Source organism: Prinia subflava, chromosome 1 (genome assembly GCF_021018805.1).
Source record: "Prinia subflava isolate CZ2003 ecotype Zambia chromosome 1, Cam_Psub_1.2, whole genome shotgun sequence".
NCBI lineage: Eukaryota > Metazoa > Chordata > Aves > Passeriformes > Cisticolidae > Prinia > Prinia subflava.
This window is the reverse complement of record NC_086247.1, coordinates 144,927,259-144,953,771: the sequence shown is the minus strand read 5'-3', so window position 1 is coordinate 144,953,771 and position 26,513 is coordinate 144,927,259. Positions and strand designations below refer to the sequence as shown.

At 38.1% G+C, this 26,513-nt stretch overlaps 1 protein-coding gene across 1 annotated transcript in view; it reads right to left on the bottom strand.

The window, feature by feature from the left end:
• PTPRN2 (protein tyrosine phosphatase receptor type N2) overlaps window positions 1-26,513 on the bottom strand; it is a 633,487-nt gene that overhangs the window by 225,638 nt on the left and 381,336 nt on the right. The window contains exon 12 of the mRNA XM_063415765.1: window positions 11,794-11,858. Coding sequence (XP_063271835.1) covers window positions 11,794-11,858 — 65 coding nt within the window. The remainder of the gene's footprint in view (window positions 1-11,793; window positions 11,859-26,513) is intronic.

The window sequence follows — 26,513 nt, the reverse complement described above, 5'->3', positions numbered from 1 at the left end:
CCTTAAGGTTCCTTCCAACCCAAACCATTCTATGATTCTGTGATTCTATGAATGATGCTTCCCTAATCATAATGTCTCCACTTAAGACAAACTCAAATCAGCATTTCAGTAGAAGCTACTAAAACTAGTTTCGTCATTTTTCCTATATATCTATCTATTCTAGCCAAGGTTGTTTATTATATATGAAGGATTAGCAATTTTCTCCATGAAGAAACAATTATGAGTTATGCTAAAATTAATAGTAAAACATGTAAGAAGGTGAAGTGAATAAAGAACTTGGTTCAAATTTTTATGTTGCCCAACCCCAACACAGGCTGCTGCTGTTCTGCTGCAGAAACTGATGAACTTCAGAGTCAATTTAGTGTCTTAGGAAAAGGCAAAGAGAAAAAAGGCAGCTCTCTAAGAACCACTCTGATCAAATGGCAAAGAATTAAGAGGGGCCATTAATACTCCCCAGGTGTGAATCTTGCTGGAGCAGGTAGCACTAGAAGAATCTTTCTCTTAGGAACAAGTAATGGAATTTCCCAGAAAATATCTAACTACCTTTCATTATCTGGCACCTGCACACAGACACCTGTACAGCTGAACACCCATCTGCTATATATGCTACATGCATTTCCTTTCTCTTTTTTTAAACTTGGCAAAGGAGTCGATTAGGAAGAGAAAGTCTCTGAAAAACATTTTGGACAAAGATGCCAGCACAGATTGTACAGTTAAAGATATCAGGTCTGCCAACACATGCACACCACACTCTGCAGGCTACTTGCCTCACAACAATTTATTGCACAAATTACTGAAATTCTGAAACAAGCCATATCTCCATGTTCCTATGTAGTATAGGTTTCATAAATAAAGGGTGCAACCCCCAGAACAAGCAATATTTGTATTCTAACAATTCTCTTTTCTTGGTCAGTAGGAATGTCCTTTCTTTCAGAGCAGGCTCTGCCTATCTTTCTGCTCTCTCTTGCCACAGGCAATAAAGCTGTATTGTTGCTGATATATTTTTTGCCCAGTTCCAAATGTACAAACCTGTACAAAAGCTTTTTGTACAGCAGTTTCTCCAGGAATTCAATAAACTCAGTGAAGGCTTTTAAAGTTTTAAAAGGACTGAGTCACACATTGCTGGTGTGTGCACAACGATCAGGAGCAGAATGGAACTGTCCAGTGTCCAGCAGCACCCACAGGTCTGTCAGGTAAATAAATGTCAGAAAACAAGACCCTTCCACAAAAGGATGTCCTTCTTTATACACACACGTAAATATGTGTGTATATGTGTGCATATGTGTATATATATGGCATTATTTCTAGGATCAGGATCTTAATGATGTGTCTAATTTTTTAAAAAAGGACATTAAACCCCCGAGAAGCACAATGAATAACAAGATACTGTGGGCAACTACTGACAATATTAATAATAGCAGTAAGACTAATAGTAAGAGTAATAAAAATAGTAAAGTATTTCAAGGCAAACATTTCTTTTAGGACAAACCAGATTTTCATGCTAGTAAAGACACAAAGAAGTATGAAGAAATATTTTAAACTATTTTAACATGCAAGTATATTAGTTGAACGAATTAACTGATGTGGAAAACATAATAGGCTCACTTTTGGATAAATTATAATACATTTTTTCACACTGTATGTTTTTTATATGTTGTCCAGTCAGTAACAGCCTGACTCTTCTGTTCAGTGCACAGCACACAAAATACAAGTTAGCTCTTCAGACTGTGCATGTGCACACACAGATACAGAGATACACACACAAAATCCTAAAGCAGCAAACTGCACTTATCTTCTTCCCATTTTTATATCATACATATTTCATTAAGCTTCATGCAGAGTGTCTTCTGATTTATGGTAATTGTCAACAAAAGCAAAAAATGCCGACAATTTTAACCCTGCAGTACTGAGGATTTAACTAGAATAAAATTAAAATGTTTAGAGGGGAAAAAAAAACCCCAAAACACCCTAAGCCACTGGGAGCTTGACCCTTGAGATGTTGTCAATTTTTTATTTTATTTTATTGTGTTTGTTGTCTGCAGAAGCAGATGCCAGCAGCAACATCTGATGTACCGGACACCTCCAGTGTTATCCCAGCATGCTCATGGCCTGGAGGACTTGGAGTAAGACTAATTTCCATATCAAACCCAATTTAGATGAAACATCTTGGTTAAAAAAAAAAAAAAGAAGAAGAAGAAAAAAAAAAGCCAGTGCATCAATAGCCCCTTGATTAGATTTTCATCTCCTGAGCAGACAAATATGAATATTTATTACCATGAATGCAGATTTCCCTCTTTCCATTGCTCTGATCTTGAATATTACCCACTGCTAATTTTTATGAAAATTTGGGCAACATAATGTTTTCACATAAACTGACAGTTCTTGAGATAATCCCGTTATTGTTTGGTGGGAAATGACAGTTTCCGCTTATTCATGTGTTAACGAGGGATTAAATATTGTTTTTCATCACCATAATCTAAGATGGACTGGAAATTAAAATTCAAACATTGTGCATTAGCAGAGCTTTGAGGACCAGAATTTGTTTGCATTCGCTTAGTAAAGATCTGTAAATTAGCAGTTTAACAATCAAGTGAAATCCATATCATAAAACCAGCACCGACATTTGTAAAATGAAGTCATTGCGTGCCAAAGGTAAAGGACCAGACAGACAACGGCATCCCCTGGTGAGAGCAGAGGGCACAGGGAGCTGTTGGAGCTGCAGTGGTCCCTGGGCAGTAATGGACAAGGTCACTTTTCCATGGCACAGAATAATGGACATTTTTCCGTGGCACAGAATAATGGACGAGGTCGCTTTTCCATGGCACAGAATAATGGACATTTTTCCGTGGCACAGAATAATGGACGAGGTCGCTTTTCCGTGGCACAGAATCATGTCCCTTTGCCTTGCCACAGTGCTGATACTCACACTCTGGATGTGCTCACGTTGAGAAATCACACTGAGAGATGGCACTGAACAATCCCTCCATGGCAGGGCTCTCCACAGCACTAAGAGCAGTCACACTGACCCTGGGGCTGCTTCCAGGCACGGGCTGTGCTCAGGCCTCCCCAGCTCTCGGTGTGCAGTGCACAGACACAAATGATTCTTCCTGAAATGGGTGTTTTGCTGGAGCTGCCCTGTACCTACCAGTTCTCTCCTTCTCTATCAGTTATCTCCTTGTGCATAATGCCCAGCAATGCAAATCAGAGATATCTACATGTGCCAAAGTGAACACAGAGACCTGCTGGGCACATTCTGCAGTTCAGAACCACTTCATCATTGTTTCTACAGAAACTTTGAGTTGGTAAATCAGTGAAGTATGTTTGCATTCTTATCACAAAAAACCCCAGCACTTCCCTTTGATATCAATCAAAGTGCACACAGAACTTAAACTATGCTTAGTCAAAACAACTCCAACTTTTTTTTTTTTTAACTAGATCTCAAAACTATCTCATCAGCATAAGTCTGCTGATTAATGCAAAAAAGAAACAAAATGGAGCTCCAACAAACACTTAATAGGAATCATCATATTTAAATGTAGAAACTTGTTGAAAATTTTCTGACAAAAATTTGCTTTAATATGCATAACAGATAAGGCCTTGCATTCTGAAAGAGTTTGAAGTGATGGACACTACAGCCATGTAGGATGGAAACTTAGTGATGTACAAGTGTAAAACAGTTCTGAGAAGGATGAATAAGAATGTGCTATCAGGCCTTCCCAGAAAGCAAAGAACTTACGTTTTACTTAAGTATTTAAAGCTGAGTACTAAAAAACCTATAATAAATGATGCAATTATTTTAACCCACAATTATTTTAATTATTCTTTAATTTTAACATGCCTTTACACCCATGCTCCAAAGGTGACCACTCAGAAACTGCCTGCTGTCAACAGTGCCTGGCCAGGATCTTGCTTAGATGTGGAAGCAAACAGTCTGAAGAGTCCTAATTGGCACAGGACACAATGTGAGTGACTGACAGCAACTTGACAGCACAGACAAATGTGGGAGCATGACAGGCTCTGATTCAGCTATAGGGCCCCTGATGTCAAGGATTCCTGTAGGAAGGTTGGATGTCTCAGAGTTTGAATCTTAGAACCAGCCCCTTATTGTCCTACACTTACAGACCAGAGCTGAGGTCCTGACAGGTTGATTCCATGTTGATCTATATGGGAACATTTCCTGCTCAGGGTCTGCTGGAGAGAGGGCTGAGAGGCTGGGATCTGCCTCCTCTTCCTCCCCTTAAATGGTTAAATGTGTGTTTGAGATTACTTGAAATCCACGTGTTCCTGCGAGGATCAAGCTCCTATTTGTGGAGGTGGAAGAATCTCCCTTCTTTACAATTTCTGACCATCTCTATCCCTCAGACTTCAGACAGTTTAGGAGAATTTATTCTGCAGCTTCCCCAGCTGACCCATTACACCACCCTAGATTTTATTTTCTTTTGAGTCATAATAACCTGGCTGGTGGTAGAAGGAGGTTGCTGGATTTCATGAATCAGTAAGATATCTAGTACAAACAATCATGTTCACCTATTTAAAGATTCTTTATTAATATATTGAGTGCAGGCTGCCAAATCACAGTTAAGGTGAATAATAACATTGATTCTTAAACAGAATCACCCTGCAGTTTGCTCTATGAAGCCAGTGCTAGTATCTAAATCTTTTTTCTCTGCAGATTTATAATGGTTTGTAAGAGAAACTCTGCTTTAAAAACAATGGCATGACATGGCCTAAACCCAAGATAAATCCTTAAAACAAACACATGCTACTTTTTAACCAGCACAATGTTAAATAAGACAAAAAGGAACAACACTGGTAGGATGCATAAGTTCCTAAAGCCACAAGGCAAACCGTATCTTGTTTCATTTTACATGATACTGAATAAAAATTGAATTGCTGTAGTTGCCATGGCAACTGCCACATCACTTGGCACTTCTGCTCCTTTAAATCACACTGTGCTACTGTAAAGGAATTCATGAACCAATGTGACACTTGAATACTTGTGCTTTATATACAGTTTCAGGAGGAAAACATAAATCAATATAGACTGATAGTTGTCTCTGAAAATCAGGTTTGCTGTATTTTTCTTTACATTATAATCTCCTCATTTCCTTGTCTTGTTCTTTAAAAATTTGTAAAGAAGATGGAGGGCGTTGTCACAATCAGAGCACGAGAAAAGAAATTACTACTGACACATGATTTCCAAACTGAAGCTGTGACCTGTCATTCAGATGTCAAAACACCTCTGCTATGCAATATTCAAATCAAATACAGGGGATAAACATTGGAACTTTGCCCTTCCACAACCAGAGACAGTGTGATATGTGACAGAAGACAGTCTCAGGAGCATCCAGGCATCTCTTTAACTCTAAACTTAGTGGCAGTTTAAAAGGAATATCTAACTATGTACTTAAAGCTAAGCACATTCTAAATGTTTGTAGATTTGAGGCCATCGCTTATATCATCTTACTGTGCTCTGTATATAACATGCAGTAGCAGAAGATAGTTGACAAAATAATGTGGGAAAATGATACACATATTTCTGCTGCATATTTTTTGTTTTTAAACATTTAACACTTTTATTAACACTCTGGATGCAATTTATTTGAAAAGCAGCCCTCTAGTGGGCTATGTACTGAAATGAATAGTTAATAAATAGCATTAACATTATCTCTAAATATTAGCTAGAATGCATTTTTCAAAAGCATACAAGGTCTTAAATAAATGAGCCATAGATCTTCATCATTCTCTTTGGAGAAATTTAATGTTCTGTTAGGATTTATCCCTCAAATTTTTTTAAGTGTTACTTCTAAATGCTACTGTGTGACTGAGTTCTGATCAGCATAACTTTACTATTCATGTGTACTTACAAACTGTAATTGTGAGCTATTATTCACTGTTAGTAAAATTTCCCATAAGTAGTATATTACTACTAGAATTCTCTGTAAAATATAATCTACTAATTTTTAAATGTTACACAGCTTTAGAATCTGTAATTTGTGTGTGGGGGATAAGGTAAGTCTTTCTCTTTACGCCTTCACCTGGAATATTTCAAGGATTGTACACCTAGAAGTTTTTTATTTAATGTTATTGCTCTTATTTCTATATATAGACTTAAAGTTGCATGCCTTAAGGCAAAGAACCAGGTCCATGCCTTGCCCACAGCAATGCGTGTGGCTCCAAACACTGCCCCTCCTGCAAATCTCTGTTTGGCTGCTCATCAGCACAGCCACGGTGATCAGCAACAGCCAACAGCAAGAGCTGCCTGTGGGAACTCCAGTCTCACATAACAGGGAAAAACAAACTTGTTGATCTCTAAGCCATGGCATTTGTAAGAAAAAATGCTGAAGGCAGGCACAGGGGAAAGCCCTCCCTGGTGTCCCCTGGTCTAAGGACACCTACCCTGCAGTGCAGAGGGGTCTGCCTGTGCCTGGCTTCAGCCTAATCAGTTCTGGTAGAAAGATGGGTGGGTTCAGTGGAAGCTGAACAACTTAGCTGTGTCTTGGGCTAAAACTTGAGTATTTGTACACACACAGGTGCTGTTCCTAAACCATGGTCAGCCTCAGACCTAGCTCCTGTAAGTGATCTTGGGTACAGCCTCCCTTCCACCCCTGGGTACCCCTGGGCTGTCCCTGCTCCACGTCAGGAGCGTTTGGCTTGCCCCGATGTCACTGTAGCACAGACAGCTGGAGTAGATCCCAGGCTAACTGGGTCTTTACAAGCCAAAAGCCAGCACTTAGCATTTTACCTAGCAGTCAAAGACCAGAAGAAAGGTTTGCACCTTATTCTTCAACAATTGAAAGTGATATGTCAATCCTTCACTCAATTTTTTTTTATGGATTTCCAGTCCAATATCATTCTAGGCAAAATCTGGATATATAGACATAAGTGGCAAAATCTGGCAACACTATGGAAGGTAAAAAGATAGAAGCCTGTATCCTGCCTCAGAAGCTTGCAAATCACTGGAAAGTCTGTCTTATCACATCCTCTAGCTTCACTAGAATTTTTAAACCCAGATTTCTTTATTGTAGTAACATCACTTTATGCAACATCAACATAATTCTACACCTATCAAAATATCTATAAATGAGAATGTCCTGAAACATGTCAAAATATTACTGCTCTATTTCAGAACATCTAGAGGTGTGGTGAAGTATTCATTTTACATATATTTTGGGTTATTTCCATTTGCATTAGAAAACTGTTCTAATTTTTATGTCTGCCATATGAGAGCCATGATTCAAATCCTACAAATGAAGTTATGATTCCAATGATTAGTTTCTTCTTACTGGGAATTCTTACTGGGATTCTTACTGGGAAGCTGAAAGTGGTAATTTAATATACCTTCGTATGAAGTCGGTGCTGTTTTGTCAGTTCAAGACAGGATCAGTGCCATTCCCTTGGTTTGTTTCAGGCCTTATTCATTAATTATTCAAATCACTGACTCTTATACCCCAAAACCTGATTACACTTTCTTGAGCCACTGGAGAGCCTGAGTTGTTATTCTGAAATTGTGGTTAAAAACAGATTTCAGCCAAAAGCTGAATAAACATTTATCCATGTCACAGTAATTCTGGTCACAGCCAACCTAAGCATGGAATTGAACTTAAAAACACTGTGCTCCTATATTAATTCAACAGTGTTTATGTGAAGGATAGAAGCAGTGAAGTTCCTAAAGGATGCTGAAGGGGTACCTGACGTGATGAGCCCTGTGCAGGGCTGAGGTTCATGGTGTCTGCTGAGCTCCCTTGGGCTGGAGAGAAACTCCTGGGTACAAGTCCACTTGGAATAATGTTGGTGTGGGACTGGGGCTTCTGCCACTGCTGGTTCCTGAACTCAGGAGCAGTCAGGTGGAGCTGTGCAGCTGCTAAGGAGGCTTTTCCTTCATGTGAGACAAAATATTGTCCCCAAGACCTTGCAGGAGTGCTCAGCCATGCAGAGCAACAAGTTCAACTCAAGTAGGGGTTCACATCAGGTTGGGGCAGAGGAGAACAGAGTATGGGTCCTGCTTAAATGCTATTTAGTTCCTCAGTTGTTTTACCAGTATTGTGTCTTTCATGGTATTATGCAAATAGAAACCTATATAACACAACACATGCATTCATACCCTCATGGATACTCAGCTACAGGAAGTCCTTGAACAGCTGAAGATGACCTCAGAACTTCAGAGATTTATTTCATGTGTAGGAGATCAAAAGAAAATACCTCAAAGCTTCATTGTATCTGAATAAACAAGAAGGTGTGAAGCGCTCATGATGGATTTGCACAAACATGCATGACAATGAGGCCAACAAATCTCACACAGATACTGTAGAGGAATCCTAGAGGTGTTTTAGTTTTAGTTGTTTTGCAGCTCTTGTTATAGCTGCTGGAAAACTGCAAATAAAAAAGAAACGTCTTGGCAAATATATCCAGAGACAGTCAGTACTACAGCAAGGCACAGATCCTCAAGATTACAACCTCACCACTGGTTTTCTCTACAGCAGAGTTATTCTGATGCTCTGGTATAATAGCCTTCTTGCAAACAAGATAAGTGTCAAAATAATTCTCATTTTAAGAGTGATACACACAATATCAAACTCTAATCTAACTCTCTAGGTCTGTTGAATACTCTGCTGCAAATACTGTTGAACATTCTGCTGCAAATGTTCAATGTTGAGGTGGATGCACTGTGGAAATACTGGTAAAATCTGTTCTGTAATGGCCTGAAAGAAGTCCTGCTTGCCCAAAGACAGTGCTTTGCATTTTATCATTCCCACCTTCCCATGAAATGTACAGAACTTTTAACTCAACATCCTGAAACATGAGCAGCTCCTGAAGCTGCAGCTTAGGAACTCATTTCTAATCCTGCTAAAGCAGAGCCTACCCTCCGCTGGCACAACGCAGCTAACTCAGGCCTAGGCAAAAGAATCCCAGGCTGTGGGAATCTTTACATGACATAAAGATGATGAACTGCATTGCAGCTGTGGTAGATCCAGACCCATGTTGTTAATGACTATATAGCACATGTTTATGCAGTGACATAAAAGCAATTCATCAGCCCTCCCTGGACTTGATCGAATGGCTCAGTCAGCTTGGTGCGAATCTTTATAATCTGTTGTTGCTTTTGAAATGTTTTTCTTGAGATAGGGGAGAGAAAGCAAGAGATTGAGGAGCTATGAGAAGCATTTCTCATCTCCACAGAGGAAGAGAGTTTCCTTCTAGCACAGCCAAGGCCTGGGAAGTCACTGGTGTCCACACATTCCTTACTGAGACACAAATCTGTTATCACAGAGTGACACCTATAACAGATTCCACTGTCCAGAGGCACACATGAATTACTGCTGAGCTTGGGAGAGTTCCTGCATTTGTTAGGACAGCAGCTGCATTTGCCACAGCCTTCTGGGCTATATTTCTCTTGAGGTATTTCAGATATGAAAATTGCCTTGCAAAATCAGTCTTCTTTATTTTACAGGCCTGCATGTGAAGATTATATATCCATTATATATCCATATATATGTCTCCATCTCTGCTGTCCAAACAAAAAGGCCATTTCTCATTCTCTACTAAAGTTTTTCTAAGTACTTTTGATTTGAGCATCTTGACTTTGATTTACTGTCACCATTATGTGTAATTCCATTCCTAATTCCAGTGTGAAGTAAAAGGAATCCTTATCAACAAGCAACTCCTTCATTATCTTTAAATACATACTTTCTATTATTTCAATAATAATTATTCACCACGGTGAATAAAACACAAACTGCAAAACTGGATTACCATAGTTAGATTTAACCTGAAATAGCCTGAATCTGATACGTTATCAACAGAGAAACAGTTACAACACTCCTCTTTTTTTGTTTATGTGAGACCACAAAAATGCATTCATTATGTACACAATCATATCTGATAAGAGTTAGAAAGGGGAATGCACAAAGTTAGAATGGGAGAATTCACATCCATCAAAATACATAAGCAGCTGAATAAATGTTCTTCCATCCCCTTACTTGGTCCAAACCATTTGGTTCTTTCTCTGCTGATCAACCTCTTTCAGAAATAACCTGGAATATATTTAGGCCAAAGTGTCTGCTTCACTTGGGTGTCAGTTTTCACTTTTTGCCTTCTAATAACACATACTTGGTAGAGTGTAAAGCACAAAATTCTGTCAAAGTCTTCATTAATCCAAGTTGTATCAGTGTTTTTTTATAAAAAGTTACAACGGCCTAAATATATGGAAAGTGAGTCCTACAGTGACTTTTTCTAAAGCAAACACAAGAATCAGGCTGGTGAGGCCTCTGGCCTAAGAACTCTTCAATTTTCCCCTCTCTGTTAGCTGGTCTTAGAACCTAGGAAGTCCTCAAGGTTACAGCTCCAGCACATCCTTAGGCTGCCATGGTTACAGCAACCCTAGTGCTACAAGGGGGATTAATGACACATTTATAACTGAAAACTTCCTGCATTCCAACTATCTAAAAGGGAATTCTTTCTCCATTGACCACACATAATACAAAAACTGATTTAACAGTAAGCATCTGAAGTGGACTTTCATTCCCCAGCTGATTTCTCAGCAGCCTGGGATCCATTCAATGACTGGAACTGGACAAAATCCGTGGAGGTATTTCATTAGCATGGATGAGTCCCATTGGGTAAAATAACACCGAGTCTGATTTCCCCTGTTATTTAACAGAAGCCAGGGGCCACAGACAGCACAACCACAAGCTTCAGTCTGGCCTGAAGTCAGGACACAGCCTGAGGTGCACAGCCATGCCCCAGGGTGTGCTTCCCAGTTTCTAAGGTTATTCACCCATTTGAAACATTCCAGGATAAATCAGTTAAGGAGAAATGATGGCTTTCATCTTCTGATGATTTCACCTCTCTTTGTTTCCAAGTTCTGATTCTTTCAGCTTTGGCCCTCAGCATCACAGCAGGTCTCAGTGTTATTACCTCTTCAGGACCAAGTCCTTCAATAATGTGTATGAAGTTGCACAATGAACCTCACAAATCTTGTCAAGTTAAGTTCTTAGGCATGAACTGATAAAAATCATAAATATAACCCCCAAAAATCAGTAAAGGAAGAAAACAACCTATTCCTTCAGTATATTAGAAGTTAGTAATTCATTATTTTTAATACTGAGAATAATGCAATCATGAGAAAAAGGCATTTACCTAGCTCTGTGAGCATTCACCACTAGCAAAATTACTTAAATGAAAAGGAAAAAAAGAGATAACTGTGTACACAAAATTAGCACGAGAATTAGCAATCAACTGCAGTTCATACAAGGTTCTTAACAGATAGCATCATGTTTATTAATAAATGATGAACTACTTAGTGGAATTTTTGCTTAGTGATATCACTATAATAACAGACACATGTTTTATTTATGTTTCAAGTTACATCCAAAATAAGTGAGACATTCAGATGTCAGATTCTCTCTAATATCTAAAGATTATTTACCCCAATTTTAAACTTCCACTGATCTAGATGAGATAGCACTCCATCAAAACCAAGGGGAATAATATGATGACTTCAGTCACACTGCTCATCTTTGGGGATTTTTTTCCTGTGATACAACAAAGCAAAAACTGCATTTCTTAAAGCTGGCTGCACTTTTCTCATAAGGATGATATTTTTTTTCCTCTGTGGGATACAGTGCTATTTGTGCAGCAGACTGTATTTTGACAGATGCAACTGTATCATAAAAAGGCCCTTAGCACTATGAGACTGGTAGCTCCCAAACATTCATGAGCTCCAGAATTTCTTAAAAAAATCCCAATAACGAAAATATTTTTGAGAATGTAAAATGCCTGAACGCCACTTACCTCCCCCACACCAGTCTGCAGGATTTTCAGCCCAGTTGTTTTTTCAAGCTTCTCTTTGTTTATGGCTGTAAGGAAAAAATAAGGTTGAGAGAGTTAAAGGAAAGCTGGAATATCTATGAATTTACAGCATTTCCCACCAACCTTCTTTCCTTCATCAATATATTCATGACAGTTCCTACCTATTCCATCTATGGAATACCTTTCTCTGAGAGCAACTCTGGCTAGTCAGTTTTTTGAATGCATATTTACATTATTAATTGCTCATTATTATGTGAAAAAGAAAACCAAGCTAATTCTATTTTGCACAATATTGCACACACTTAACACAGATACACACTTTGTTTAGAAAGTTCTTTTCTGAGGATATTTCCCACTTCCTTGCATTGAAGGGCAGAGCAGTAGTTTACCATGAGAACAGTGCTGTCACTGTGTAGGACTTTTTACAACAGATTAAGACTGTTATCTCACAGGTAAAATAAAGAATTTATTTCACACCACCAGGATGCAATGCACAAGTTTTTTTTGTTTTTAATTTAGTTTTATCTCTTTATCAGCATCTATATCACTAAAAGCATTACAAACTAAAATAAAACAACCCAGCATCAAACAGTTAAATAAAGGTAATAATCACTAAGACTACAATTATACTTGCAGCCCAAACACGCTCAGGGCACGAGCTCCAGCATTGCTGCACAATTGCCCATTCTCCTAAATCTGTGATGTGATTTTGGCCTGTGACTGTCAGAAGCCTCAACAAAACAGTGCCCAAGCACAGTTCTGGGCACAGCACAGGGATGAGATTATTCCTCTCTGGGTGTATGTATGGGTAATGCCATCCCATTCTGGATGGGAAGATTTTAACCTCCTAGATGCAAACTTTGTCTGTTGGACTCGTGGCCCAGGCACCTGGCTTGATTTATTTATGAGGAGCAATGAAGCCTTGCAGCCTTGTTAACCTCTCCTTCCTTTAGCTGCCAGTAATCCGAGTGAATCATCTGGGTTCTCTCTGCTGTCTTTGGAAAGGGATGCACATTTAATGTGGTGACTCATCCCACACATCTTACACATATCTGCAGGCACCTACCTCTTTTCTTTGATTATGAACAAAATTTGAAAGATGCAGCTTCTAAATTTTGGTTGCCTAAAGCAAACCTTCCAGTCAGAAAGGTCAAGAAGTGCTAGGATATACTGAACACTGTAAATTTACATGAAAACACTTAAGGGAATTAACATTTTTTTTCACTTGTGAAGAATTCTCTTTAATTGTTGCCATTTGAAACGTTCAAAACAGCTCAGATTGCAGCAAACATTTCTTGAAGTAAGATTATTGTGAAGTGATACTTTATTGAGTTTGTCCAAAGTGTAACACAAATGATTCACACTTATTCCAGAGGTAAGTCAGATCATTAGGCTCCATCTCACCACTTATGGAAAGATTTTTGTAAGAGTTTTGACATGCAAAGACTCAAGAAGGTACACCTCTAGCAATTCTAACCCAGAAAAGCTTTTCTGACTGCCTTCCACAAGGGGCGAATATTACCCTAAATTTAAACAAAGAAAGCTTTGTACATCTCAGACCCAGACACTTTTATTTGTGCATCCTTTTTAATATGCTGCTGATGAAGCAGAGAGAAGTATGGAGTCCCAAGCTAAGAAAGCTTAAATGCATGTTTTGCTGAAGGACAGCCTAAAACCTGATGCAATACTCACATATTTAACACCTGTGCAGTGCCTTACACATTCACAGATGTATTTATTCCACCCAGAGCCAAAGGGACCATGTGAAGGTGAGCTGACTGAAAAATGAGATTTGGGACCGTGTTTTGCAGTGTTGTATATTCTGTGCAGAAGGAATTTCCAAAAAAACCAGTAAATTTTTGAAAAAATTATGCCATGCTACCACACTGACCACCTCACACCCAGCAAACACATTACAGGCAGATTTCTACCAAGTGCAAAAAATGTAGATTTATAAAATGAGAAAGTTCCACGGCCTCCCTCAAAGAAACTGAATGGTCCAACAAATGATTCTTTGGCAGCTTAGGATAAAGAAAGCTGCACAGCAGAGTGGCTGCAAAATAAATGGCTATAAGTAAACAACAAAGCTCAAATCCCACTGTGTAATTTCTTACCACATGAACAGTTAATAGAAAATATTGGGTCTGCTGAATCGCTGAATTTTATAATTACTATTACAGATTTGACCTCCTTTTCATAGGTTTCCTGCAGACATTAATTATTGAAGCTTTGATATTAAAAAACAACAACAAAAAAGGTTTATTTAATACCTCTGCTTCCCCCCTAGATATTGGCTGAAACACAAAGGATGGGTCTGACAGCCATGCTAACACAAACCCTGCCAAAATTAGGAGGCACGAGGTGTTATTGATTAAATCATAACCGGAGAATGGTCAAGCCCAGGCTCTGTCAGGCTGTGCAGACAGACACAGACGACACAGGAGAGAATTCCAGCTGACCTTGGACTCCACAAGCTGCCCAGGAAGGTCAAGAAATTCTGTCAAAAATGGTGCTGAAGCTGAAGCAGCAGCTACGTATCCAGCAGCTGCTTCAAGCTGTGGAATGGGGAATGCAACCACTTAACCTTTTCTATGCAGAGCTATAACGGAGAATTCAAGACGAGAAGACACAGTCAAATAGATGGAAGAAGTGGTGGGAAGATGTGCTCAGATATTAAGAACAAGCCCCAAATTCTCTGAAAATTGGCACAAATTTTTGGAAATATTTAGTGCACTAACTGCTAGCTTTTTTTTCAAATACCAGTATACAGCAGCTGATGTTTCAGTTGAAAATTTTATGAAAGTGGAAATTACAATTCTGGGTAACACGGTATATTGCACATTTCATCAGTTATTTTTATGGCCACAGTTTAAAGTCCTATAATACTAATGGAGAACTGACAAACTCATCAGTAGAGAGGCATAATAAGAACAGCTATTCAGAATTAAAAAAAAGAAAAAGAAAAATACCCCAACAAAATCCCCCTCAAACCAGTCAGCAACATATAAATCCATTTTTTAATCTTCCATTGAAACAAAAACGGCTTCCAAACACACAAAAAGGGAGGCCTTTAAATTAAATTCACTAGATGAAGGATATGCAAATTACCCGAAGAAGCAGAGGCCTATAATGTTCTCAAAATTCTGCAATAGCCTATTTAATTAGTATTTTAATTTATCAGAATAATTCTTTGCACTTGACAATTTATGCAGTATTCCATATAATTAAGCACGTAGCTACAGTGGAATAATTTTGCCTACTCTCTGTATACCAGTTATTGTAACCTGAAAGAATCTGTGGAAGTCTCTTCTGTGATCTAAATTAGAATGGGGACAATTTAATGGCTTTGCTCTATTAGAAAGCATGATGAGGGTGTCACCAGGTGTTTAAGGGTAGGGATTGTCACTGCTCAGTCTTCACCCACCTGGGGGAGGTCTGATGTGTTTTCTGAGGGCAAACCTTTATTTCCTTTAGCAAAGTTATCTGTCAGTGGCACAGGCAGGGATTGGAGTGTGTAGGTTTGGCAGGTTTAACCTCGGAACCAGGGGAGGAAAGGGATCCTGCAGGAAGCCTCCCCAGGTTGTCTCCCAGGCTGTTGCAGGATTTTACCTGCCACAAAGTAGAAACCACCCTTAAATATGAGAAATGTTTCTGGGAAGATGGCATCACTCACAAGGAATGATTTTTGATGTGTATCTGACTTTGATGTATCTCTACATTCAATTAAATACAACTTGTGTGTTGTATTTAATTGAACATAGGAAAAAAAGAAGTACTTATGGGCATATGATTCCCCTGACCTCTATTACTGACCCATTTTAGAATGAGCCAATTCTTGTTCTAGACTTGCTAACTATATTGACTGGAACTCCAGTCAATAAATTGAGGGCAACTAATTCAGATTTACTGTAGGCTGTCAGAGGAATCCTACAACCGCTGTTTTCTTCCCATCAGCTTGTTGCAAAGCTCCTTTCAAAGAGCCACATTTAGAAGAATTTAATTTATTTTCCTCTCTGAGAAAAGGAAAGAGAAAAGCAGGAAGGGAATTCCACAGAGATGGTGCATATTACAGTTTTTAGCTTGTTAACAAGTATCTCTAAGACAAGAAAACTTTACATTTATTTACTCAAGTTAGTCTTTTCTTTCTCCTCCCCTACAAGGAACCCTTGAATATTTGTAAAGCTTCTTCATAGCATGGTTCGGAGACAGTGCCTTTGTCTTTGGCAGGGCCATGCACGTACACAGCAAGTCAAAGGCACAACATGAAAAATCCAAAATGCGTCAGCTCAGAACTAGAATGACCAACTCGAGTGGCCAGATAAAGAAAAAAGAAGGGTGCCTGTACTAAATTTTACAAAGCAATTAGCAAGGAACAAGTACACAAGCTGCAGGCAGAAGGTATTTTGTCTTCCAATCTTCACAGGGTGATGGCACGAGATAGCTGCTTCATGTGTAATTTCTATTTAACTGGCAGCCAGGCCTGGAATGGAAATGCTTGCAGAAAAGTCAAAGCCACATCGCTGTGCTAGCTACAGCCTGCTGAAATACTATGTCATATTCAATTTTCAAGTCATTTTTCAAGTGATTTTAATTAGATATTGTTTCAATCTCATGTGCATTAATTTAATTTCTGATATCAACATTTCAGCTTTCAATCTGTTCAGATGCAGTACCTTGCTGCCCGGAGTAATTTAAAATATTGTTTGCATCTCCAGCAATTTTGAGAGCAAACATCCTTTACAACTACTCTAGCCAATAAAACCAGCAGATGGAAATTCAGACCATGCTCACCACTCCCTGTGCACCTTTGAGTTCTCACAGATTTTGGTGTGAGGCAGCTACATCTCTAAACTCACAATCAAAAAAATCTTCCATCTCTGTTTGTCTTTAATTCTGTACAAAAAATACACACCAGATCCCTTTTTCAGGGAAACAGCAACACTGCATGTTTCCCTATGAGGGAAATTGGGCCATACTTGAAGAGCTGTCAAGAGCTGTAAACTTTTCAAAGCTATTCACTGAAACAATGTCACTTTTCCCACTCTAAGCCATCTACCTCTTACATCCACGCCCAGGTAATATTCAAGGATAGAGCAGAAATGATTTTATACTGCAGGATCTCAGGTACTTATGACTTTGCATAGATTAGGGATGTATTTTAAACACATTCTTTCTGCATGACTGCTTGTATTGACTTATTTTCACTTCCTCAATAAATAACTGCTCAATTGTATGTCTTCCTTTAACTTTCCTTTAAAATGAGCACACTGCTATTCCTAAATCTGATATTTGAATTGCAGTAAAGCAGTTTGGGATGTATGAAATGACATTTTTTTTTTCCTCTGGAGCTTTTTTGTTTCATGATAGGATCCATCTCTACAAACTTTGCTGTCCCAACTAAGAAATAATTCAAATTCCCTGCCTTGTCAAGAGAAGTAAATAGTTACCACCAGAGATTTACTTATCCCGTCCTGAGATCAGTATAGTTTATTTATGATATATATATATAAATATGTGCCTGGAAAGGCCTGCTGTATCAACCAATCCTATATTTTTTTCTGTGGGCATTCCCTTGTAAGAAACACACGTAGACATGCACCAAAATACTTCAGCACTAAAACATTTCAATAGACAATGGCATGGAGGGATTTTTGAGGTGTGGTGTGAGGATGATTTGGTTTCTGAAGTATGAACAAACCCAGTTTATATGAATTAGATTTTAGGAATGAAAAACCTTTATCTATCTTAAATACTTCTTTTTGGCAGATCTTCAAGAACCCATTATCAAAAACATTCTCTTAAACAATATAAGCAGATTAGTGTCCATCAAAAGAAGAGTTTTGAGGAATTACAAAAATAACCATGCTCTGGATATGTATCTTTTGTTAGATGTTGTATATATGCACATATGTGTGTATATATGTATATATATGTTGTTATATGTTGTATATGCTTTAGAAACACAAAATATATTTCAGGGAATGCTTAACAGTCACAACTTTTAACCCTACTGACCATTTTAACAGTGACAATTCAATGCTGCACTTTACTTGACAGAGTGCAGTGCATGTATGTGTAACAACTCGCTTGCATACTTAAAACACTTATCCATTATTTATAGCAAAAGTTGTACCAATTCAGCCAGTGTTAGCAGAAAATGGAAAAAAGAAGTGTCATTCCACTTTCCACATCAAAATTTGTTCACATAAATATTCCTTGACAAGTTTCAGCTGTGAACAGAAAATTCAGATGAAAAAAATCGTGGGATGTTGAGCTGAAACTGGAGCAGGGCAGGTTCAGGTAGACCACGGCTCTGTGACTACCAGTGCAGTGCTTCTCTGCAGTTATTTCTGGGTGATTGCCAATGTCTAGATCAACTATTTATTGTCCCTTTGGAAGTCCCACTTAGATTAACATCAAAGTTCATCATTGTATCTCCAACCTTAACGTTTAAAAACCAGAAAGCAGGATTTGTGGTCCCAGGGGAGGAGTGGGCAAGAAAGAGCTCCTGGACCTGTCTCAGCCCTTCCCATGAGGAGCACTTGTGGCCTCCTCACCTTCACCACACTGGAAAAGCAACAGCCCATGAGACAAGCATAAGGCTACAGCTTTTTTCCTTTTAAATAGACACATTTTTGGAATAACAGCATAAAAGAACAGGTTTCCTGCCTTGTTTCATTTATAGTCAAGAATTCAACAGATTGCTTTAATTTTCTTGGGCTGAAAATACTACCAAAAAAACCCCAAGCATATAATAGCAGTAACTCAGCTTTTCAAGAGCTAATATTCTAGTTTTGTATCTGCTTTTTCCTTCTATTTGACTAGCCTCTCCTTCCATGTAACTCATTTTGATCTCTCAGGATCTCCAGTGCATCTCCTCTTTGTGATTAATTATTTTTAAATGAGCAGAAAGAACCACTGAAGGCTGATACTTATGGCTGTAGTTTTGTAGAAATTCAGGAAGCCCTGTTACCTGGAACTTAACTGACCTTCTGTAGTTTCTTTAGAATACATGATGTGTTACTGGGGCAAAGGAAAGGACAAAGGAAACCATCTCTCCAGAAGTCTACAATATATTTTTCCATACTTTCCATTATTTTTTAACGAAATAGAAATGGACAGACTCAGGAAAACAAATCCAAAAATAGCTGTTGCACTTTTAAAGCCATCCACTCCTCCCTAGAGTATCCCTGGAAAGTACACTGACCCTCTTTCACATTATAATACATAATATTTTAAAATACCCATATTAGCATCTAATTATTAATCCTCATCTTTGTTATGCTCTGCTTTTTTAGCATTCTCCCACTTGCACCATTTTGAGTCTTAGCCTGAAACAGTGAGAAATGTATGAATTATTCTTACACTTATTTAAAAATCTGTCAAAATCTTTGGATGGACACTGTGGTGTATTTGCACTGGTTTATGAAAAATTTAACAGACACTACCACTAATTCTCAGCATGCCAAATGTTATTTTTAATAAATACACATTCAAGAACTGTCATTTTTTTCCCAGTCATTTCCTCAGTTAATAAAACAGCACCCTGTAGGTTCATTTCTTTAATGATCCAAAACACAACTTCGAGACACGTTATTTGTTATTCATCTACGACTACACTTAATGTCATCCTCGTGGCACAAATGTAACAAGACTGAGTCACAAAAACATTAGCAATATTTCAACTGACTGGCTCACTAAATCATGAATAGCACAGCTAATGCACAAGGTCATTCACTAACAAAATCTATTTGCTGTGCCTCAGAATAAAATGAAAATATTTATTACCAAGGATGCCACTAGTAACAAGAGTCACAATAAAGCTTTCAGATGAGAGTGAATAGGGACGATGTTAACCTGCCCAATGTTTTTCAGAACAGTTTTCCATAATTCTGCTTTCATGAAAATTATGGAGGCTACTTCACTACCTTTAAAAGGAATTCTTGAAAATCAGCAAGTAAGGAAGAATCCTTACATTTCAGAAGTAAAGGCCAAACACTTTTTGAAGAATATAAACTTTAATCATGTAAAAAACCCACATTGTTGTTATCCTTGGATGGGTAAAGTGCAAAATAAGGAAGATAAATGCTTGCCTACAGAGATAACTATGTCCTAAATGCACACACAGGATTTGAGTATGCCTGTGTCTGCAGGTATGCATGCACATTTGATGGGAATGAGGAGAAGGATGTAACAGGAAAGATCTGAGTGCATGAAGGATGGCTGCTTTGCAGTACTCAAAGTATTATGATTATTACAACCTCACCTACAATGCTTTTCGTGGCCAGAATGAAGGTGCCAAAGGCACTGTGTAAACATGCTACTAAAATATGGTTCCTGTGCAAAAGACCTTATGTCTACCAAATGAGTGGAGACAGTAATTGGTGGCAGAGGGGCAGAGATAACAAGGAATGGATATTAGGCAAGAGAACAGCAGAATGCCAAAGCTGCCTTCATCCACACAACATTCTTTCTCTTATTTTTTGGCATGGGAAATGATGTGTTCAGCTAAGCCTTATAAATCCTTTAAAAGCTGCAGCACTTTCACTGTTTCACTGTTAGGGGCAGAAGAGACTTATTGGCAGGGTTTAAAATAAGGAGAAATGGCAGGAAAGGACACTGATCAGCTCTCCCAGAAGTGCTGGAAGCAAAGGCAGAGCTTTCCCATTCTGTAAATGGGGTGATGGAGAGGTCTCTCCTTTGTGGTAGGTTTAACCCAGTGCTCACTGGAATGATTTTCTGCTGCCACCATCCCTCCTCTAACAACGCCATGGAAACATATTTTTAAGACATCCCTTCAAAGTGTAGAAAAGGCTGCCCGGGCTGTGCCACTCCCCGTGCTGCCAGTTCCATCTGAGCAGGTTATAAATCCAATTATAAACTTCTCATTGGGCAGAGTGCTGTTCTGTGTCCCAGAACTCCGTGTGCTTTGTGTGAGAATCCTACGTCCCAAAAGAAAAACATTTTGTCATGCTGCATTTTTAAAAAGAAGTCATAAGCAGCTGTAGAAATATTTAAACTGAAGAAGGCAGGTGAATTTACAGTGAGAGGCTGTGGACTAATGCTGTGAATCAGGAGTCTGCCCTGCTGATAAAACCGTTCACTGGCCATCAAAATGCCAGCTACACCTTCTTATGAGCAGCCCCTTATCCTTTGTATTTTCAAAATGTGCATCATTAGCAAAAAATCTGCTATTTAAACTAGTTGAGCCTACTTGGTAAATTTTGGCTGACATGGTTTAGAGAGTGACCACCGGAGCAGTTCCACCTCAGCCAGATGACAGCAGTAACCTCTCTCAAGGGTATGATAACCTCTTTCATTGGCACTGATACATTCAAAGGAGACATTGGCCCACAGCCTTTACAAGACTGTCAGACTCGTATGGATTATGCAATTTAACACACAGGAATCATTACTGCACACAATTTTCGAGAAATGTAAATGAAATGCCTATCTGCTTTATGCATACATGGGCACAGGTCACTATTACAGTGCCAGCAATTTCAAGCAATTTCTGCACGCTATTTTCAGAAAAAAAAAAATTAGCACAATAGCATCCTTATAAGGTGAAAATCCATATGAGAGTTAAAAACTCAGTGAAACATTTTCTGACTTCTGTCTGACTGCTGTGCTTGTCAGGCAGACACTCTACCACGACAGGCTGTAAAGTACCCCTGAGAGTCTGAATAAAGCCACGCTTTCACCTCCCTGACACTGTGGCCATAGCACAGGTTTGTTTCCAGGGTTTCCCCCTCATGGAAAGACATGGAAACTTGCCTTAAAAGAAATATTTGCTACTGAAAAAGAAAGGTGGCTATTCCAAGAGCAGTATAGATAATGACTTCCTTGGGAAATAATTCTGTGAGAAAGTGGTTTTGCATATTTCCTGACCCTCTTGCTTTTGTAGACTGCTGTATACATGACTGATTTCTGAAGGAGAGCATGCAGTTGTGAAGGTATTTTAAAATTCTTTTATATATATCTATGTCATCTATATCTAAATACCTATATATCTAAATCACACACCAGAGTCCTGTACTATATAAATACCTACAATAATCTACACATACACTCATAACATGCATGTCTCAATATAAGATGCATACATACAGCTGATACATACACACTCTACTCTTCTAAAAGGAAAACAGAGCTGTAGCATAAACATAAATTAAGTATGAGGTATACATCTCTACCCATCAAGATTAATGTATATTATTATCCCTTGACCCCTTCTTAATGTTCCATTTTACCACATTTCTAAAATATTTATACCATACAGGGTGTTAAATTATAGCAATTAAGTCCATAGTATGGTTTTATTAATATTTCATCAGGAATGTTTCATAATTTGAATTTCCTTGGTGCCCTTCTGTTGCTTTGATGAACACAGGGAATGAAGGGCATTTCTCTCTTGTTCTTCCTCATCTTTGCAGAACTTTATCAGCATTTTGCTTTATTTAGCCAGATGCAGAGCTTTGCAGCTACATCCTTTTTACCTGGTTCATGTAACAGTTTCAGGTTTGTTGTGGCCAGTTCTGTGTCTCCAACAGAATAAAGACATCAGCAAACCAGAGAAGGTCCAGAGAAGGGCCACTAGAGGGACTGGGACATGAATGCAACAAGAGCATGATACCCATGGGTTTGTTCATGCTGGGGAAGAGAAGCCAAAATGGTAATTTAACTGCTGCTGGCTGCTGCTTGGGCAAAATTATAAAAAAGACTTGGCCAGAATTTTGCAGAGACTCACACCAAAAGGACTTTATGCAAATTACTACAAAAGAAATTCTGGTTTGACAGAAGGAAAAAACAATTTTCTTAGTAAGTGATGAATAAGCACTGGGACAGGATGCCATGAGGTGTAGAATTCATTGATATTTTCACAATTCAAGTGGAGCAGGGACCTAAGAAGACAAATTTCAGATTTGGCACATCTTTAGACTGGTTGTTGGACCCAATGACCTCCAGAGGTCCCTTCTGACTTCAGTTTTTCTGTGATTATAAATACATATGTCTAAAACACCATTAAAGACAATGATTCTTCACAAGAGACTATATGATTTCATCCCAACATTTCTGAAGTACCAACAAACTCTTCCTTGAAATAGGTACTACGTGCTTTTTTGAGGAAAGGCTGCTGTCCTCAAAAGTACCATCCTCTGTCAGACTGGGACCAGCAAAGAAAACATTTTTATTTCTGGATCAGTTTGTTCTTATGCAGCCAAGCATCTTCAGCTGATGAATCACAACCCAAAAGCACTGGAATGAAGAAGAGAAAGTGAAAATTTTGGGAAAATTCAAACCCAACTAACATTTGGGGCATGCAAACCTTTGTGGTCATCACAGCAGAGCTGAACTAGGTTATGACAGCAAAACTGGAGAGATTGTAAGGATTAAAAAATGGAACATTATGTGAATAGTGGAAAAAAAAAAAGTAAATATTTTTAGGGAAAAGTTTCTCCTTGAAGCAGTGTAATGTCACTGCATAAATGGCAGGTGGTTAAAAGACACAGTGAGTTTTATCTCGGCCAAAGCACAAGGCAGACAGACACCAAGGGAGAGGAGAAAGAGAGATGGACCCATGGAAACACAGAGGGATGGGGGTAAGGAAAGAACTACTCAGGACTTCAGGTTAGGTTTGGCTACTCCCTACACTCTCCAATCTGTAATTCAAAGGTGGTTTCCAAATGTAGCTTTAGACACCTGAAAATTCAACATTCAGTTAAAGTTTCTTTGCTACTTCTCTTACAGCTGATAGAGGCACTTCCAGAGAGCATTTCATCCTCTCTGAGAAAAACATAATACAAATACAATGTCATCGTCCATTGGACATGCAGCCATGACACCCCAAAAGCAGCTGGGCGTTGATGCAAAGACTCCAGGAAGTGACTTTCATGATACAGAAGTAGGCAGGAGATCTTTTGAGGAAGGGGGATATCAAATTAATGGGAAGAAAATCAATGTGCAAAGAAGGGGAAATCTCTCCTAACCACAGGCTGAGTCATCCAGACTACAACAAAAAAGGTAACATTTTACAGTGGTGTTTTCCTATGATTTGAAAGTGCAACTTCAAACACAAAAGTAATTTTAGATTTTCTCCCTAAAAAAAAAAAATCTGTATTTTTTTCTCCATTCATATATTTTTTTAAATTTTACACAATCTAGAATATAACATGGTAGTGAGTAATACTAACATAGAGTGATAAAATTGACCTAGAAAAATTCTAAGTCAGAGAATAGAAGACTTAAAAGGACAGTTGTAAAATATTCCATTAATTTTAAAATATCAAGAATGGTTTTTACTAAGTACAGATTATAACATATTATTTTTGTTTTCTGAATGATTAAAGTGCTTTTTTGTACTTCAACTATGTTACAAAACACTTTTATATATGAGTTGTTTCATTCAGTACTTGTAGCCGATCTTGAAACTAATTGAATGTTAAACGTTTTTTTGTACTTCCACTGGGGGTAAAAGAAAAAAATAAAAAAGTAGAACTATGTGTATTACAAGAATAAGTTTTGATTGATAAGTTGTACAAAAAACTTTCTACCCCATAAAATTTGCTGAGCAAATTTTGACAAAGTTGACAAATTATCGGGAGGAACAAGTACCTCCAGGGTTATGCTGAAAGGATTTGGTTGATGTGGGAATTCACATAAATGGGGCCCCCAAAAAGAGCAGCTCTCTGTATTACCTTGTCACATCACAGGAAGGCTTGGTGATCCTTCAGGTAACATTGTGCCAAACTTAAAAAAAGGAGCAATTTCAAGCAATTAGTTGCACCAAAGGTTGGATGAGAAGCTGAATGTCCTACTGCCTTACCAGTGGGGCTAGGAAGCAGAAAGGAGGATTGTTTTTCAGGTGTTTTTGATGGCTGAGGAGATGAAGGCAAGATAATTTACAGACTGCTCCATCTCTTTTTGATGGCTAATCTAATTAGATGTTCTATAATTTTGTATCTGGATTATTCCTTGTGTCAAGTTAGAAACTCAAATCCTACAAAAACCCATCTTTAATGGATAAAATCACCAAGGTTCTGTAAATGCAGATAAATGTAGGATGGAATTATATGTAAGGTGTATGTGTTTTGTGTGTATGATGTATGGTGCTGCAACAGGACTTGCATATATTTGAATATTCATTAGATCTTCAATATCTTGTGAAACAAAATGCAATAAAGGAAGAAAGAGAAACAGAGATAACAGGGAGAAGATGCATCTCTTTCATTTCCCTAATTTCACAGTGTATAATGATCTACCCATCTATTTTCTTGTTTAAAAATATCAACAAGATGTTTGGTATTATAAATTACATTAAATAATAGACATTAATAATGCATTATACTCTTGAATCAATTACAATCTTTAAATTAAATCCAAATATATTAATACTTAAATAATAATTAATATAAAATTAACTTTTAAATATAGCACTGTATCACTTGGTGGGAATTATATTAGTAGTTAGAATACTTTAAGGACATAAGCCTATCTAAATCAAATTACAGGCACTGCTGACAATTTATTAAAAGGAAGTAGAATATACCATCTATTAGATAATTGCAACATATAATTCCATTATTATATAGATCATAGCAGGGCATCTCCCTCATTCTTTTAAACTGCCACACCATTACTTGTGAAATTTTACTTTGCATTGTGCCACACTTCGAAATTATTTCAGCAGCAGTAGCGCTAAAGGAAAAGAGCAATTTTCTGAAGCCTAATAGATCTGAAGGGGAAAGCACTCAGAGTATCTAAATATGTTTTCTATGCACAGTTTGAGCCGCAGTTGTTCAAAGTGAAGCGTTGCCTTTGGTGTGGAACATGAAGCACTTGGGAGAGGAGAGCAGGGCGGCATCAAAGGCGGCCCCGGCGTCCGACGCCGCCGAACGCACGCATTGATTTCACACCTTGAAAGGCTCCCTCTGCCTCGGATACTCACAAATCCAGTGAAAGCCTGAGCTGGCCCCCTGAATTTAAATCCTGCTCTCACTAAAACGTAGTGTTTGAGAAGGACATACAAGTTATTCTATTATTGGGCTTGCTGTCAGCAAGCGTGGTAGTAATTCAGAGACAAATATGAGACACATTGGGCTTTTGGGCCAGAGAGATGACAAAACCTACAAATATCACTTGAATTTACAATTGTCAGTGAAGAGGAAGCTACTTCAGAGTACCTTTTATAAAATAGGGAGAGGTTGCTTTTTTAACAACAATTAAGTTAAAACACTTAAATAGCCAATTTTTCTGACCAGTTAATATTATACAACAACATCTTCAGCCTTCAACCAGTCACAAAGCAATTAAAGTGACTTTTGGATTTGGCTTTGGCATTAGGTCTCTTTCACACTTGCAGCTTTTTATTTTATACACTGTTTAGTTTAATTTTTAATTAATAGTGACTTTCAAAAGGACCATGATAATTTTTTTACTTATAGCAGAATCAAGCATATTATAGCATATTCAAGATGCTGATCCCATTTTAAACCTGGGTACTAGATAATCCCACATGTGAAGGGGGGAGTAAGTAAGGGAAGAAACATTACACACATGTTAAAAAAATTTTTTTGGATAACTAGAGAAAGTGGTTTTATAAAAAGTAGAAACAAAATAAATAGATAACTATCTTTTACTTCCATTATTAGGTTTTGCTTCAAATTTGTTTTAAAATACCTGTTTCTAACGAGCACAGTTCT